General features: G+C 33.1%; 2 protein-coding genes and 1 long non-coding RNA gene across 10 annotated transcripts in view; 2 read left to right on the top strand and 1 right to left on the bottom strand.

Annotated features, from left to right (window-relative positions):
* Positions 1-6,770, top strand: part of LOC105153083 (uncharacterized) — a 19,955-nt gene extending 13,185 nt beyond the window's left edge. The window contains exons 9-11 of one of the 2 annotated variants that reach the window (XR_015546900.1): positions 3,614-3,746; positions 3,828-4,012; positions 4,089-6,770. Coding sequence is in view for 1 of the 2 variants with exons in the window: in XM_087411851.1 (XP_087267977.1) it covers positions 3,614-3,746; positions 3,828-3,875 (181 nt within the window). In the remaining variant the exon portion in view is untranslated. Of the gene's footprint in view, positions 1-3,613; positions 3,747-3,827 lie in introns of both variants that reach the window. The other variant, XM_087411851.1, reaches the window with a different exon arrangement.
* Positions 451-11,199, bottom strand: LOC147907697 (uncharacterized). Its single transcript, XR_015546903.1, has 3 exons — positions 9,273-11,199; positions 8,970-9,097; positions 451-1,138 (listed from the first exon to the last, which is right to left on the bottom strand). It is a non-coding gene; the product is annotated as an uncharacterized LOC147907697 (long non-coding RNA).
* Positions 11,200-11,636: 437 nt separating this feature from the next.
* The window catches only part of LOC147907698 (odorant receptor 4-like), a 43,983-nt gene continuing 36,606 nt past the window's right edge, over positions 11,637-19,013 (top strand). For 3 of the 7 annotated variants that reach the window (XM_087411848.1, XM_087411847.1, XM_087411850.1), the window contains exons 1-3: positions 11,637-11,800; positions 12,119-12,272; positions 12,715-12,834. In XM_087411848.1, the coding sequence (XP_087267974.1) occupies positions 12,132-12,272; positions 12,715-12,834 (261 nt within the window). In that variant the 5' untranslated portion in view covers positions 11,637-11,800; positions 12,119-12,131. Of the gene's footprint in view, positions 11,801-12,064; positions 12,273-12,714; positions 12,835-19,013 lie in introns of all 7 variants that reach the window. The other 4 variants (XM_087411846.1, XM_087411844.1, XM_087411845.1 and 1 more) reach the window with 3 other exon arrangements.

The following is a 19,013-nucleotide window of genomic DNA, read 5'->3' on the forward strand; positions in this document are numbered from 1 at the left end:
AATGTAATATCTTTTTTAATAACACTGGCCAAAATGAATTTTGATCCTGAAACAACAATATGTAACCTCCGAACATTTTTGACGCTAAAACTAAATCCAGTTTTGATGCTAAAACTAAATCTGGAACAAATTGCTCCGTCACATTAAGTTTGTGAGATATCCGAATTATAATCTTAATGTGCCAAGCAGGTCTATTTTGAGCATTTTCAGATTATAAGTTTATAAATCTGATGTGATAGAGAAATATGAGCTATTATGGATTCGAATTCAGTATGAAAAAAATCTATAAAAATGATCTATGATTATAAATGGGTTAACATAATAAAAAAAAATTAGATATATTGCAAATATGTTATCACCCTTAGCCGAACTCAAAGTTACGAAGGGAACGTGACAATTATGGATTCCATATTCTTTTTATTCTAAAATTTTTTATTCTTATTTTTAATTTCTTTAATTTTTGAAGTTTTTATTTTAAAATTTGTTATCTTTTTTGAACTTTTTGTAAGATATGTATATATTTTTGCGAATTTTGTCCTGTTTTTTTCTCTCACAAGAGAAATAACGATCTTGTATCATCAAATATACATTTCAGAAATAATTGAACTAAACTCTAAGAACATATTCTACTCATTAGGAAGAAAAAAAGTCATATAAACGTGAGGAAATGTTCAGAAGAAGAAATATTTCCTTTCCAAATTATAAACATTTTTTAGTTTATATTTATACCTATATTTTATTTTATTTTATACTTATATCTATTTTATTTTATACTTGAAGAACGTTCCACTATGGATACGCAATCAAATATGATTCATGCATGATGGAGTTCCAGCAAATTTCAGCCGCACTGCTTGAGAATTTCCTGAATAATAATTACAACAATAGATTGATAGAGGATCCATTGCTTGGCTTGCACGTTCTTCCGATTTTAATTCTTTAGATTTTTATTTATGGGACATCTTAAGACCCTCGTGTATGATGTATATACTCCTGTTGCTACTGTGGAAGTATTCCGAAATCGTATTATCGCTGCGTGTGAAAAAATACTCCGAGAATTTTTGAATGTCTTCGACAATCCATGCGACGTCAATGCGAAGCATGCATCGATGCGGAAGGAAATCATTTCCAGTAATTTCTGTAATGAAAATATAGATATAAGTATAAAATAAAAAAATAGATACAAGTGTAAAATAAAATATAGATATAAGTGTAAAATATAATATAGGTATAAGTATAAAATAAAATATAGGTATAAATATAAAATAAAGTATAGGTATAAGTATATAAGTATAAAATTTATAATTTAGAAAGAAAGCATTTCCGAATCCATGTTTATATGGACTTCTTTCATCCTTACGATGAGTGGAATATACTCTTAAAGTTTGGCCAACTATTTCTGAAACACCTTGTATATAGCTGTGGCAAGGCTGCCAGTTTTAAGATCAACTATGTACTAGTAATAGTTGATTTGGTAGGAGAATTGAAGAAGATAATTATATAGATGAGCGGACTGTTATTGATAATTAAAACTTTATTATATTGTATAAGACCGCCGCGGACGCGTCTTCATTGTAATAAAGTTTTTTATTATCAATAACAGTATATAGATCAAAATAAGATTAAATTCTTGTTATAGTTTAAGATAGGCCAAATATTTTTGTTTTTTATTCATACTGATTGGATGACTAATTTCTGAAAAAAAAAAATCATAAAGATAGAGTCATTTTTCAAGTTTAGACATTTTTTTTATCTCAAAAACTATTGATTTAAAAAGTCTCAGAGACAAAAAATGTCCATTTTGATTTAATTAAGCTTACAGAATTTTTTCGGAATTTTATTCGAAGTTTAGATTTTTAAACAAAAAAAATTTTTATAACTATTCAATGACCACATAAAAAAATAAAGTATATATAGCTGTTTTTCCGCAGATTAATATGAGAAATCGAATTAAATCATTTTCAGCTACTAGAATGTTAATTGGTTGCACTTTCTAAGCGACTTTTTGGGAGTAAACTGTTTATCTAATAATAGCGAACTCTTCGGTTAAGAGCAGTGAGTATATACAATGTTGCAATATATGTATCTAATTTTTTTTTTCATTTTACTGTGTTGACCATTTATGATGATTTTCAAATCTTTTTTATGCTAAATTTGAATCGGCAGTTTATATTTCTTCAAGTTTACGAGATATTTTATTTTAAATAATAATATGAAAGAAGGCTACAAGCCTAATATAAAAATTTTTTTAATAATATAAATAGTTAAATCATAAACAAAATTAATAGTCTATAATAAATGTTTCATACCCGATCAGGTACGAAATATTTGTTATAGACCATTGTTTTTGTCATTTTCAATGTTAATAAATTCGATTATGAACTTACAATATAAAATATATCTAAATAAAAAAACATATAAAAACAATTAAAAGGTCTATAGTATTATAAAAAATTAATAATGTCTCTAAAATATAAAATGTATCTAAATAAAAAGATATATAAATTAAAAGGTCTGTAGTATTTAAAAAAATTAATAATGTCTCTAAATTATCTTATGTCTCTTAATTATCGCAATATATAATATAAACGCTGTGTTGGTCTTCCCAGTATTTGATAAATAATAATATACAATCTTCATACGCATCCAATACTTCCGAATGAGTCATTAAACAAAAATTTGCATTGAACGATATTCTGTTAAAAATAGTATTATAACTTATTAATAATTAAATTCACGTGTAGATGTTAATAAAATTCGTAAATTGTATTATGTTAAAACTTAAAAAAATCAATCAATGCTATTTTAACTTATTAACTTTTATTTTAAAATTGTCCGAATTAGACTTTTTTGGCTTTTGACTTTAAGATTAGGATATCTCAGAAATCTAATGTGAATCTATCGATTTGGTTTTAGCACGTCAAAATCCTTTGGGATTACTGTCATTTCTTAAAGAGAATATTTTTTTGTAGGCCTGTGTAATTAATAATATTTTCATTTTTTATTTATATGTACAGTAGTAACTAATAATATATTAGGTGTTGGAATTAATTCGTAGCGTTTTTAATGAAAGAATGTTATTTATTTCACATGAGCATTAAAAAATACATTAATGAAAGTACTTCCCATCACTTGTAAAACGCTACGAATTAATTCCAACACCTAATATAATAATATGTATGAATCACTGGAAATACCGATAAATTTAGAACAGGAAGAGAAAAAGCTCTCGTTCTCCATATTTCTCTTTGTGTAATGCTTTGCTTATATTTATTTAAAAATATGCGCTAAGTAATTATTGTATAAAAGTGTTATCAAATATGTTTGCAAAGACAAATATAAATAATATTATAATATTATTCTAAAGTTACATATTAATATTTTTTAAATAACGTTTATTATTTAAAAAATTATTAAAAATTATTAAAAATGATGTTAACGGTCCTTCCGTTAATACTTAACTTTCAGAAATTCGACATAATGCTTAACTTTTTGATAAATTCGACCTCTCTCTAATTTCATTTCTATTATTATTTACTACATTATTACAGTAATCATTTAAATTAATTAAACATTTGTTTCTAAATGAAATAAGATATTTGATTTCGTACAGGTACAATTCTGTGTGGTACAGAGCAAGTGCTTCAGAGCAGAAATCATTATTGTTAATAATGAAACGACGCTTCCATCCGCTTATTTTAACTGCATGTAGGTTTTACGTGATGTCCTTACAGAATTTCGGAATGGTGAGGAAAAATATACTGCAATATAAATCAATATTCAGAAATCATAATGATGAAGGGTATAAAGAATGTTTATTTTTTAAGATACTTCAAACGGCGATCTCCTATTGTATGTTCATGAGACAACTCTGAAAATGTTTCTATCAAGATGTTAGCGTAGAAGTAACGTAGAAAATTCATGGAAATTTTAGACACACTTATTGACTTTCTTTTTACAATCATATCAAAAATTTTTCTTTATGAAAATAGAAATCTGATGAGATTTACAGGTGAATATGCAGAGTAAATATGAGTACATAATAAATAAAATATAACAACTGATAGATACAAGTAAATCCTTTTCAGAATAACGGAATATTTGTTGGAGTATTTAAGACTATATATTACAATTCTTTTAATGACTCCAATTTCGGTAAAGAATCCGCTGATAATTTTATGTTAATTTATCTTCTGCAATAAAATTCAATTTCTTATATTTTATCTATATAAACATAAATGTCTATGTTATAATAATAATAAATATCTGTTCACATTATTACTTGAACATTGTATATACATATATTATCGATTGATCCTCAACACTTTTAAAAAATTCATGCCATTGCATTAAAAACATGTATTTTTTTCAATGTAATTGAGTGGCTGGATTCTCTAAGAGGATACGCGTGAATTTCGCGGATAAAAGTATTGTTCACAGAATTAATTTTGGACATCGGTTGACGTCGGTCGGCATCGACGACGCCGAATGACGTCGAATAAGTTTAGACGAAGATGATTATATTTTAGGATATTATATATTCTTAAATAGACAGTGTGCTTAATATTCACTTACATTGTATAATTTTTTTGTATAATATTATACAATGTAGACATTGTAAAAGCTTTAAATGACAAATTAGCTTTACGTGTATATATGCGTGTGAAACTTGGAAAATAACGCAAATGATCTTTTTGGGTTAAGATTAAGAAATCTTGAGATCTCAAGATTGAGCGTACCGATTGAGCTCGTACTTCGAATATATAATAAATTCGATAATGTTGTATCTGGCAAAAAATAAAAAAAGTAAAAGCAAAAAAATTTTTCGCGTGTCGGGTAATTGTGCGCATGGATTGGATAATTGTACGTAAAGCCAAAATGATATAAGAAATAAATATAAAATTTCTTGGAAAAATAAAATAAATATTTCATGTGTCATGGAATGTTGATAAGAAAATAAAAAAATGTATTATATATCAATTTTAATATGAAATTAATATAAACTTTGAAAAAATAATATAAAAATTGAAAAAAATTAATTATTTAAACAAAAATCACGTATGTAATTCTGAGGATATGTAATCATCAGCCCCACTGCATTGTTCATGGACCCATTCAGAACACAGGTACTGAAATCATCCAGTCGACACAAACTAATAGTAACATAATGTTAATGTTATAATTTTGCACTCTACAATGTACAACTCCCAAGGAAGACACAACAAAAATCAACAAAAAATCAAAATGATTTTATTTTGATACTTAAAGTCAATAAACAGTCAAATATATCCAAAAATCATTATTTTAATGTTAAAGTATGTCATTTTGATTTTCTTTCGACTTGTTGTGTTCCTTATGCTGTCATATAACACCATGCGTTATATTACATTTATAAATTATAAAATACGAAATTACAACATTAATATCTATCATGTTATTTTTAAACTACAGTTCACTTGATACTACGAATTCAATACGCTTCAAAGCATTTTTTGATTGGTCAATTAATAAAATTCTTTCTTCTAATTAATCAACTAAAAGTTTCGAAGAATTTGTAGCGTCAAGTGGATTGCACCCTTAGTTTGTCGACTGGACAGAGTTTCATATCTTCCGAATTCTTCGCAAACAGTATACTTTTCATTGAGAGGAATTTTCTTTGAATTGTCCATGCGCACAATTACCTGCCGATAAATCAAGACATGATTACTGTAAGAGATTTTCGAAATGAATGGGATATCCTAGAGACTCTCTAATCAGAATCGTGACACGAGGGATAGAGACTCTAGTTAGAGACTCTCTTTACGGTCTCTTTATATTAAGAGTTTCTAGTTTTAGCAAAATCATAAGAAAGAGAGAGGAATATATTGTGTCTCTTTCTAACCTTCCATAGTCACTCGTGTGAATCGTGATCTCGTAAGATACGTCTTTCTATAGTACGACTTTTAGAACATTATTAAAAATTATTGCAAAATGGTTGGGTGTGCAGTCCCATTTTGCAATAATTCTGCAGCCAAAGGCTACATAATGAAAATATTTCCGCCTGATGTTGAACGTCAAGCATTATGGGCGACAAAATTGGACAAAATTGGACACCAACGAAAAATGCATATCTCTGCGTTAAGTAACATATTTGTAAGTACATATTTGTACAGTTTCATTATGAGAAAATTAATAAAATATGTGTCAACTTTGTGTCTTTTTAAAGATCTATTTATTTTCTATATATCAATTATGATTATTTAATAAGTTAATCTTTTTTTTATTATATTATGCAGAGGTACATTTTGCTCCAACTATGTGGGAAAGAACTGATATACAAAAATTAAAATCAAATGCAATTCCCACAATATTGAGTTATTTTTTAAAAAAAGAATTAAAAGAAGAAATTGAAAATAATTACACAAATTTCTATAACAGAAAATAATAAAGTAAAACAATATATCTAACAATTTTTGTCAGTCTATCAATGACATTCAATTGTATGAGCCTGATGGTGATGTTAAAGAGGATTGTCAGGTTAATGCTGAAGCAACACTTATGAGAAAATAACATATATATTGAAATATATTTAAGTGTTAAATTTAATTTTTAGATGATGAATGATGCATCTGGATCTGTTGAATTACATCTATTCTCGAAGTAAGAGGTCACACAGTAAACATTAAGGCAAATTTGCAATATGACGAATAAAACATGTATATAGTTAAATAGTATAGTATATGTTAAATCAAACCGATAAAAATCGCAATAAATTATTGTATAAGAATTAAAAACTGTTAAAATTATATAATAATTAAAATTGTATAATAAAGAATTACATAATAAAAAAAAAAACGAAAAAATTCAATATGAACTATATCTCGTTAAAATTGTTACATTTTCGTCAATCAATAAAACTTTGTCAAAATAAATCGATAAACTATAAATCTAAAAAGGATTCTAACAGAAGGTTTCAGTCAGAAGAAATTTTCAAGCATCGCTGCGTAAGTATGATGCAGACTTTCTGTATCTGAATGTAAATTAAGGCCATTCTTTGCATGTGTATGAATGCCATTTCCGAAATTAATCTTTTGTTCAAAAATTTCTCCTTGTCTAAAATTTGGACGTTCTCCCAATCGAAGTCATGTGTAAATTTAATACGATGTTCAGTAATTACAGAATAAGTGTCAATGTTCCAATTGATATGTCTATGATGTTCAAATATTCTGCTGGAAAGTTTCTTACATGTTTTGTTCCCACATATGATGCATCGCAATCTTTATAACAAATCTTATAGACCACATTTTTATTATCAAATTTTGGAAGAGCGTTCCTTTTGTACTTTTATGAATCTATTTAATTTGTTATTGCTGAAAAACGCTAATTTTATGTTGGTGCCTTTACAAATCGACATTATTAATAAAAAATTTTTTGTTAAACCGATATTTTAGACGATTATTGATCGTGTCAAAAACAAATTTTGCCGGATAGTCATTATTTATTATAATAATGTACGTAGGCTGCTAGAAAAGTTTCTGCAATCTAATACTTCTAGTGGCGCCAACGTTCTGCTACTATCATATCCGTAAAATTAGACGTTTTTAATCTATAATTTAGTAAATTTAGTTGACATTTGTACTCAAGCCAACTAGTTTTGTTTGTATAGTATTTTAAAAGAAATTATTTTGTGAGAAAATGGAAATTTCGCGTGAAAATTTTCGGGCAATGATTTTTTACGATTACAAATGTAATCTAACTCCAAAACAATGCATCGATCGACTTCATTTAGCTTTTGGGGATGAAGCACCATCCAATAGGACTGTTTATAATTGGTTTGCCGAATTCCAGCGTTGACGTACTTTTCTTTGTGACGAATTCCGTGAAGATCGTCCATCCACGTCTATTGTTGTCACTAATGTTGATGCTGTGCGTGAAATGATTGAGCGAGACCCGCATATGACATACCGCGAGATTCAGGCATCCTTAGACATTGACATGAAAGCAATGCATACGATTTTGGATGATCAGTTGAGCGGAAACTTTGCAGTCGTTGGATCCCACACAATTTGACCGAAGCTCAAAAAGGCTCGTGTTAAATGGAGCAAAGAAATGCTCAAGAAATTCAACCGAGGTCGGTCAAATTTGATCTACAACATCGTTATTGGAGACGAAACATGGATCTATTCGTATGAGCCCGAAAGTAAACAACAATCCACTGTTTGGGTATTTCAAAATGAACCGAAACCAACAAAAGTTGTTCGTTCACGCAGTGCTGCCAAGCAAATGATTGCTTGTTTCTTCAGTTATACCGGACATTAGCAATCGTGGCTTTAGAGGATCGAAAGACTGTAAATACTGATTGGTATACAATAATTTGTTTGTCAGAAGTCATAAATGAATTGCGTAGAACAAACCAAAATCGTCGCATCATCCTTCATCATGACAACGCCAGCTGTCACACAGCACGTCAAATCCATTGATTTTTTATCCAGTAAAAATGTCGGATTGACGATTCATTGTCCGTATTCACCTGATTTATCACCTAATGACTTCTTTTTGTTCCCAAACATTAAAAAGAAGATGAGTGATTTGAGCCTGAAGCAGCTGTTAAAACATTTCGTACACTGATTTCTGAGGTTACAGCCTCAGAGTAGAAAAAATGCTTCGAAAAGTGATTCGAGCGTATGCAAAAATGTATCGATCTTAAAAGCGAATATTTCGAAAAATAATAAAGCCATTTACTGAATTTTATATGTTTTTTTTCATATTGTTTGCAGAAATTTTCCAGCAGTCTATGTACAAATAATGAACTTAATATTGTTATAAATGAAATTTTGGATCTGAGAATAACATAGCTCTGTCCAACATACCCATTATGACACTTTTTTAATGAAAAATAGGATGTGACGATAAATAGTTCAAGTACCTGAGAATGTTGGTTTATAGTATCAATCTAATTCTAAACAGTTATTGTTATTAATAATGCTTACATCTAAGAAATTAAGAGTATTGCCTCTCCTTTCTAAGGTGAATTGCAACCTCAGATGAAACGAATTAAAAGTTGTCATAATAAGATCAATCATATCAAACGGGACTGCCGTCGATATCATCCACATATCTGAAGTAAAAGGGCAATTGAAAGCCTAACCTTGCTATTGCTTTAGTTTCTAAGTCTTGCATGCAATATTTGCAAAAAATGTGAAAATTGAATACATTTATAGTGAGTACATACAATAAGTACATTTTTATTAAGATTTAAAGTGATAAGGGTATTCTAAATTCTAAATAATTACCTGAAATGATAGTTGTCCAAATTATAACTGCACTAACAATTGCCATGGCATATAATTGGCATATAATCACAAGTTTTTAGCTTTTTAAGTTTTTCATATTGATTTTCGAGCTGAGCAAATAAAAGACACATATTTGAAGTTAAACTTTAATACATATGCTGTTGCCGTTATTCCCTTTCATGCACAGCAAGTGCAGCGGAAGTAATTATGAAAAATGTGATATTTTTGCTGTCGCAGCGTGTTACACATGAAAAGGCACCTTTAGCGTAATCCAGGACCAACGATATGGACCTATGGTATATTCTTACTTCATGATATGGACGTAATAAGTCTGGTTCAATGATGCGCGCGCGTGTGTGTATGTGTGTGAATGAGTGGGGATCAGGATCCGGCGGTTTGTCTTGCCATATTTATTGAAGTAAAAAACCCAATAAATAGTATAGCAATAATAACATGAAATAATAGATATTCCAAACTATCGGAAACCATGTATCATGAGATATGATTAAAATCTGTTATTTCACGTTTCTATCGTTTATACTTACAAACACACACATACACACACATGGAAGGATACACATGGATACTTTGTTACAGAATATGTAATGACACATACACATACGCGCGCGCGCGCGTTCGCACTCATTCACGCACGCACGCACCAGATCCCTTCCATGTCGTTGGTCCTGGATTACGATAATAATAGGGAATTACATATTCTGTAACAAAGTATCGTTTTATACATGAGTACACATCTTGGACATTATATATGTGATAGTATGTAATTATATGTGGGATATAATTATGTCCCACTTTATACAGGGTGTCTCAGAAATAAGGTAGAAGCCGCATTGGAATCGTAGAATAGTAGATCAAGGGGAACAAAAAAGGCTGATACCATTTTGAGATTTCGAATATAATTTTCGAATTACAAAAGGAAATGTATAAGCCAATGTGCAGTGAAGCTGCGTCACGCGAATTCGTAACATTTACAGCCCATCGCGCCTCACTTGACAGCGGCGGCGATGGCGCGCCACCAAGAGTAAGGAATAGAATGTTCAGAGACGGCCAAATATCTGGAAAACTATAAGTTTCATAAAAAAATGTTTTAGATAAAAGTTGTAGAGTTTAAAAAAGCCTAGCCAATTCACTTTGGGTCAATTTCACTTTGGATGGCATTGCAAAGACAGGGCAAAGTCAACTCGGATTTTTTAAGCAAGACCCTCCATTTTTTCTTTTATTTTTTTACCGTCTTTGTTGAGACCTTTTCAAAGCTATAATTTTATCCATTTTAAGTCAGCCGTTTCGAAGTTATTGAGTATTTCATGGTGAGATGTCAGCGACTGTAGACGAATCAAACACGAAAACTGTTCATTTTTTGTTCTAAAACTTATATGTTTTGTTTAATGGATCACAAACATATGAGAAAACCATTTAATTTTATCGGGACCCAATTTCATACTATATAGTGCGAGCTCCTTTATTTCTAATATAACTCAACGGTTTGATCGTTGTTTGTTACTGTGTGAAAAAAATGACTCGAATATTGTGTTTTATCTCGAAAATCTTTCACTCATCATTCATTCCTTTTGCCTCTAAATAACAGGAAAATAATTGCGGTATCGCTGCGGAATAATCGTCATGCGTACAAGAAAATCTATTACGGAGATGGAAAACTGTCTGAAAACAATTTTTATTCTCAGACCACGGGTTATTTTTCACATTATTACCCGAATGTTATACGCACGCTGCCGATCCATATTCTCAACGCTTTTGAAAAATTCGTGCCTCCGCACTAAACACATGCATTTTTTATCGATGTAATTCACACAATGTAATTCATCTGATAATAAAAATAAAAAAAATTAGAGATGAAACATTGTATAAACCCGAAGAAAAAATTTTCATAGGGTCTACACGATTTTTTCATCTCTAATTTTTTTTTATTTTTGTTATTGGTGAATTACGTAGAAGAAAAATGCATGCGTTTAGTATATGGAAGCACGAATTTTTTTAGAAGCATCGAGGGGATCGATCGGCAGCACGCGTACAATGTTTTTTCATCTCTATTTTTTTTTAATTTTACTATCGGGTGAATCACATGAAAGAAAAATGCATGCATTTAGCACAGAGGTACAAATTTTTCAAAAGCACCGAGGGGATCGATTTGAAGCGTACGTACAACATGTTCGGTAATAATGTGGGAAATAGCCGGTGGTCTACGAACAAAAATTATCTTCAGGCAATTTTCCATCTGCCGTGTTTCTTTCGCATGTGTGATTATTCCACTGTGACGGCATCGCAATTATTTTTCTATTATTTAAAGACAAAGGGAACGAATGATGAATGAAAAAAGTTCAAAGTAAAACAGATTGTTCGAGTAGTCTATTTCGCACAGTACATGACAAAAGATTAAACCATCAAGTTACATTAGAAACAATTTTCAATTTTAACGGTAATCTGTTTTGAAAATACAAGTATTTTATTTAATTACAAGTATTCCAAAAGAAGAATTTCCGGCATTCGTTGTAAGTAAATATACAGAAATAGACGGATGTTTATTAGAGGAGAAAATGGTTTACATTTTATGCAATAACTTGGGCAATAAACAATATTTAAATTTAAATATTAACGATTATATTCGTCAAGTGTTGGATTCGAGATTGGATGTTCGATTCTAGATTCAAAATGACGAAACATTACTTAAAACAATTTGCAATTTATCCAATAATGAAAATTAAAAAATTAGAAGTAAAAAATATTGTAGAATAAACTTTAAGAAAAATAAATAGATAAATATAGCAATAAAATAATCAACGAGCTCTTGTTCCTACGATTTGTTGGAGACTTTCAAAGCAAATGGAATATCCCGAGCATTATTATAAAATAAATCGACTTATCCTGTCGTTTTATGGACTATGGCCCTTTCAAAGCAAGTGGAGTGCTCATTTAATGAGAGCTAGTACTATTATTATATTGCTGTCGACTGCAATTTTTCAGGTATAATCATGTGATAGAAAATAATTTTCTCTTATTAAATAATTTAGAAGAAATTTTTTTCGATAAAATGTAGAATTTAGGAACTAGATAATTAAAAAAATGTAATTTCGATATTAGCCCCTCATAACACAGTTATTTAATGGATATCCAGAGAACATTTTATGTTTCCAAAGTGTCCTTCAGGGAATTGTGTTATATGGGTATTATTTCTATTTAGATCATACGTATATTAACAATTGAAATTATATTTGTTTACAAACGATCCTAAATAAAATGACATACAGATGTTTTTCTACACGTTTATATAAAATATAAAATTATTTAAAATTTTAGAACATTTTTTAAATGAACCATATAATTCTACTTCAAATGTTAATCAAAGATATATCTTTTGAGAATGTTTATCTTCTGTTCTTATCAAAGGTTAATAACATGTTTCCAGCTGCTGACCTTTAGTACGACTAACATCACCACGGATTTTATAATCGATGTGATGTCAGAATTTATACCTGCAACAGCTTGCCTGGGTCATATATATGCACGTATCAAACGTATAGATAAAGTAAGTTCAGTTAGTTATCGGTATTATTTACATCACCAATGAGGTGATGTAGGTATATTAAGGGGATCTTAAAAGACGATTAGTCATATTGTAAATAATACTTACACACAGACGATTTACGTATCACTGACACATCACTATATACTACTACATCAATATCTCTCACACACACACACACACACACACACACACACACACACACACACACACACATTATACACATCATATAAATTTTCGTATAACACTAACGTTTTAATTAGACGTTTAAGTCCAATTTTAAGAACTCTACATTGTTTCTTCGTGCAAACTATTATAGAAAAATGAAAGTCGCGCTAACATTTAGGGACGATTTTTGATTGGTCGTGCCGCCACATTATGCGCAATAAAACACCTTGTCTAATTCCATCATGGCCGCATGTACACGCGGAAAGAAAATGAAGAGATAGACGCATACTAACGCCGATGCTGTCCGATATTTGTTGGCCATCCCCTCTATTCCTCATTACTCCTTTAAGCTGCTACCATATTCTAAAGAAAATCGAAACATTGCGTTCTTTTCACGGCTTTATTTTCTTAACTAAATGGTCAAAAGTTATTGATTCTTTACTATTCATTTTATATTGGGTCATCTAAAAAGTACTTTGTCACTAGATATATGACCATCAACACATCTAGTGACAAAAAACCGCGGATACTTTTTAGATGACCCAATATATTGTATGTTCCTTTATCGTATTCTTATTTTTTTGTAACAATCCTAAGAATGGATGGTATAATTAAAAATCTGATGTTAACTTGAGTTGCGTATATGCATTATATATTAAAACTATACATTTTAATTGCAATTATTTCAAAAACTAGACGGTCAATATGTTTTTAATTGCACACAAACATAGAGAGAATTTCAACTTACTTATATGTCAAATTTTAGCACATTCATAAGAAAATCATTTCATGCTAGTAGTACTACCTTAATAGAATCGCATTAACAATCCAGTAAACACGCTTACAGACATTCCGAAAGACGACTTAAAAGAGTCAGTAAGACTTTTTTGAAGAAACTTTAAGCTGACTTTCAGTCAAATTTTAAAGACAACCTTTTTTATGTAACAGATGTCGTTCAGACATCCGTTTAAATCTTTCAGATCATCGTTTTAAGACATATTTGAGAACAAAAGATAAGATATTTTTATAAAATCATTCGTAAAGTCGAACTGGCGATATGACGCATTTATAATATATTGCACGTAAAATACGTGATGCTTTAGTTGTGCTTATTGGATTCTTTCGATTACTTTCTGCTTCCGACAATTCCGGTGGAACGCCGAACCGTCTAAATCGTATATGTGTACATTGTAATATCTTATGAATGAACAATGGCTATATATTGTCAACACTGAAAATCTATAGTATTCGTAACGTGAAGTGTAGATTTTCGAAAATCTATAGTTTACGTTACGTATGTATTATAGATTTTCAGTGCTGTCAGTGTATATCGAAACTCGGCCAATATAACCTATAAAAATCGTTATGTCCAAAAATAGTCTGAAAGACGTCTGAAGAATAGTATTATAGGATATCTCAAAGACATATATCATATAGACAATACAGGGACTATGAAAGATAGTCATCAAAATATTCAAAACATGTCTTATACGTCTGACACGTGTAATAAGGCTACTAAAAGACAGACATAAGACGTCTTAAAGACGTCTTAAACATCTTTTAGTAAAAAATGTCAGAGGGAATTTTAAGTCTTTTTAAAGGTATTCTTTAAGACGACTTATTGTTTACTGGGAAAATGAGTGCCCAGGAGCTTGTGATCTCTAAGCGCCCCCCTCATAGGATACTATTTCCATGAGTAGTATAATAGTGGTTGTTCTAACCCTAGTCCTCTGAGGGGAGCGCGGGGTGCGGGGGGTACTCGTAGGCGCGGGGGGGAAAGCGCGGAGGGTACTAGTAGGCGCGGGGTTGGGAGGGGAGGCGCGGAAAGTCCCGACGCTATCGGTGTTTACCGATATGATGATACATGTCGCTATGTTGTGACGTCACGTATCATTGAGGACCGCCGCCACCGCCGCCGCTGCGGACCTCGCGTCCACCCCAAAGTGCGTTTCGGGCCACCGCCGCCGTGCACGCTATCTCATGTACTTACCATCTTTCTCTCGATACGTTGCCATCTTCTCCTATCTTTCTTTTTTCTTTTCACATCCAAAACCATTTGACATGTCACAACATGTTCGAGCGGTGACATCATCATCAATGTAATGTAACACAAATTTCACTCGACCAAGTAATTGATATAAAATGAGAAGATCAATTTTAATCTATATTAGTCAATTAATATATATATATATATACACACACACTCTAATATACAGGGTGTCCGGCAAGATTATTGCAATAACTAATAGAAAGGTAGATGGGATTAAATTGAGTCGAAGAGTCCTCTACCATTTTGCAATTTTTGCAATAGTTAACAAGATATTAATTATTAAAAATTGCCGAATATTGATCTTTAATAATTTTTTACTCAAATATTGTTAACTTTACATAAAAATTACAACAGACAGAATCATTAATTTTTTTCTCATAGAATTCTGAGAATTTTTTCAGAATTTTTTATTAACTTTTTAGTACTGCATTTTCTTATTTTTATCATTTTTTCTTATACGAGCATGAGAAAACATGACATTAAAAAATTCTGAAAAAATTCTCAGAACTTTATGAAAAGAAAATAATCAACTCTTGTCTTGCTATTTTTTGTAAAGTTGATAATATTTGAATAAAAAATTATTGAAGACCAATATTCGACAATTTTTAATAATTAATATCTTGTTAATTATTGCGAAAATATAGAGGACTTTTCGACTTTCAGTTAGTTCTATCTATTTTCCTGTGAGTTATTGTAATAGTCTCACTGGACACCCAGTATAATCATACAAATTCTCTTTTCATTTATATTTTATCTCAAAAAAATAAGAATTTTAAAATGTTTGTACAATATGGTTATTTAATCGGTTCCTAAAAGACATTTTTAAAATAACCTTAAACGATTTTAAAACAAAACTAATCCTTCTTAAATATTTTATAAACGTCGCTGTTTTACTTGGGTAGGTTAATGCAAAAATAATGTCGGTTTTTAATCTTCAACTTTAAATGTAAGTATCTAAGCTCATAATAAACTTTATTAATTTAAGAAAGAATCACTAGAATCTACACATCTTTGCCAACGAGATATACAATTCTTATTTATTCTATTAGCATAGAATTCTGGAATCGACAAATTTTCTGAAGGTGTTTTTAGAAGACAACCAAGGGCTTTTTCCCTATAAGAAGTGTCAAGATATTTGAAGAAGTTGATTGGCGAAAGGTCCGGTGAGTATGCTGGGCAAAACTTTGTAGCCAAGTTCGTTCAGGTTCTGCAGAGTCGGTGTAACGAGCGTTGTCGTGCAACAGAGTTCCTTCCGATTGATTAATGCTGGACGTTGATGTTATAATCGCTGATGCATTTTGTCAATTTCGAGGCAGTATTTCTGTGCGAGAGCGCACCGCGCGGAAAGATTCGAGTGAGAGAACGGCACAAGGTGATGTGATGCACGACAGTGAAGAGAACTCCGTTTCGTTTAATTTAACAAAAGAATTTTCTTTAATATAATCAGTTACAGAATCAAAAAATATAATTAATTAAAAATTAGATTAACAAACTTCAAATGCGGTCACCCTTTCCAAAATTGTATTTGGAATCGCGGTGATGGAAAATCTCGGCGATTTTCTCGGAAAGAGTTGTTTTATCGCGATTTTACTAAGCGGTTAGCACGGCGATTTTACGAAGCGGTATAGTAGCGAGACTATGATTCTAAGAACTCGAAGAACTTTTAGAAATAAGAACTCTGAGAAGTCTAAGAATTCTAAGCGGTGTAGACGGTATAAGCGGTGTAGACTATTTTAGCAATCTGCGCAATCTGCCTTTAGAACCGGCAAGATCGAAGCATTTATTACTTCCGGTCCGGGCTTTCTTCTTGGGAGAAATCCAATTAAATTTTGCCACAATCGTAATTATCACGTGGCATTGGTTGTACAAAATTGATTGGCGCTTTCGATTCTTTTCTAGCGACGTTCAACGTAACAGTCATGCGCGACAGAAAATCCGTACGCGGGATTGGTGACAGCGCGTGACGTATTCGTCGGAGCGCGGCGCTCGCGTGCGCGAATCGAATTGTTCTAGAACTTTCGATGGTCCGTTGCCGGTGCCTGTTTGCGTGTACCGAATTGTTTTGAAAGACTACAGAACAATGAATCTCTGACTTTGATGAGGCTTAAAGTCAGGCTCGAGATGAAATCACGAGCTCGCCTTGTGCGTGCGTTCAATAACAATTACTGTCGGTCGACCGAAGGAATTCTTACCTTTTTTTTGAATTACCGATCTCAAACATCCCGCCCGCCTCGTCATCTCCGTGACGATATATGTATAAGGTTACGCATAGAGATTACAAAAAAACAGTAAACGCGAAAATAAAACAAGCGATACAATGCAATGAATTCGTGGAAGAACTTGAGCCGTAAACGAGAGTTATCTGATAAATAACATTGACGAAATGATTCACGAAAGTACACGCGATCAATTCAAGCTCTTCTTTACATTTGATGCACTGGAGTGCGAGATAAACGCGTTAGCCTCTTCTGGCAATAAAACTAATTGGACTCGAGGACGAATTAATTCGGATGAGACGGTTTTGACTGTGACCACTACGCCGTCGTCCCCAGGATGTAGCTGCGTGATCCGTGCCAGTGGCCACTTATTCGGCGGTGAGAGCTCGGAACGAATAATGCATAGCGATCCAAGGCGTGGTGGCAAAGCATCCTTGGTCCATTTCGGTCTGGTAGCCAGAGTATTTAAGTACTCGCGTGACGAGGAGGCTCGGAGCATCTCACGAAGTTGCCGGTCGGCGCCCGAAAAATTGGTGCCGCAATCGGAGTAGATGTCCGTGCACAGTCCTCGGCGAGATGTAAATCGGCGGAGAGCAGCCAGAAAGGCGTTGGTGGTGTAAGCTGAAACAGCCTCGAGAGGAATGGCCTTGGAGCTAAAACAGATAAAGACAGCGATGAACGCTTTGAGAGCGCTGTGCCCACGCCCTTTGCTCGTCCTGATGAAGATAGGCTCGACGTAGTCGATGCCCACGTGAAGAAATGGTCGTACGGGAGTCACTCTTCCTGGAGGAAGGTTTCCCATCTTTGGTTGCGGAGTGGCAGCCCTCCACCGTGTGCATGTCACGCACTGATGCAGCCATCGCTTGACCACTGCTTGGACTTGTGGAATCCAGCGGGAGACGTGACCTCGAATCCAGTGGAGCGTGACCTTGGAATCGGACCACAAGATCACTGGCGTTGCAACTAGTTTTAGCACAGAGCGCGTGTGCACGAGTACACTTGACAGTACGGCGGCGGCGCAGAGTTCAAGTCGCGGGAGAGAAACAGGTTTGATCGGCGCGACCTTGCTTTTGGCTGTCAACAATAGAGTCTTCGTTTGGTGGTTTGCGGTGATGCGGAGATACTTCACAGCGGCGTAACCTCTTTCGGATGCGTCTGCGAAGTTGTGCAATTCGAGTTGAGAGCTCGTGTCGCCGAGCCAGCGGCCGACTCTGAGCTTCTCAAGCAGTGGAAGTTCCTCCCAGAGCCGCTTCCACTTTCCAGCGATGGTTGACGGCAATGGTGTGTCCCACTCTAGCTGCTGCAGCCAGGCCGACTGCATGAGAATTTTTGCTTGAATGGTCACTGGAGCCAGCCATCCGAGCGGGTCGAAGAATCGAGCGGTCTCCGACAGCAGACTTCTCCTGGTGAACGCGACGACGGTGCGAGGAGGAACAGAGAAAGCGAATTCGTCCCTGGTTGGATACCAGCGCAATCCCAGCGTTGAGTGGTTCTCTAGTTCCCACGACCTCGAGTCTCTGGTGAGACTGTACTCAGACGGAATGTCGCGAAGAAGCTCCTGGCAGTTGGCGGCCCACTTTCGGAGAGGGAACCCGCCCGCCATGCAGAGGTTGCGGAGCTCTACTTGGAGAGCGATAGCGTCGTCCTTTTCATGCGCTCCGGTTGCGACATCGTCGACGCAGCAGTCGTGTCGTAACGGATTTGCGCCTCGAGGGAAACGTGGTCCATCGTCATCGGCGAGTTGACCA

This window comes from Acromyrmex echinatior, chromosome 12 (genome assembly GCF_024713525.1).
Source record: "Acromyrmex echinatior isolate Ae372 chromosome 12, ASM2471352v2, whole genome shotgun sequence".
NCBI classification, from domain to species: domain Eukaryota; kingdom Metazoa; phylum Arthropoda; class Insecta; order Hymenoptera; family Formicidae; genus Acromyrmex; species Acromyrmex echinatior.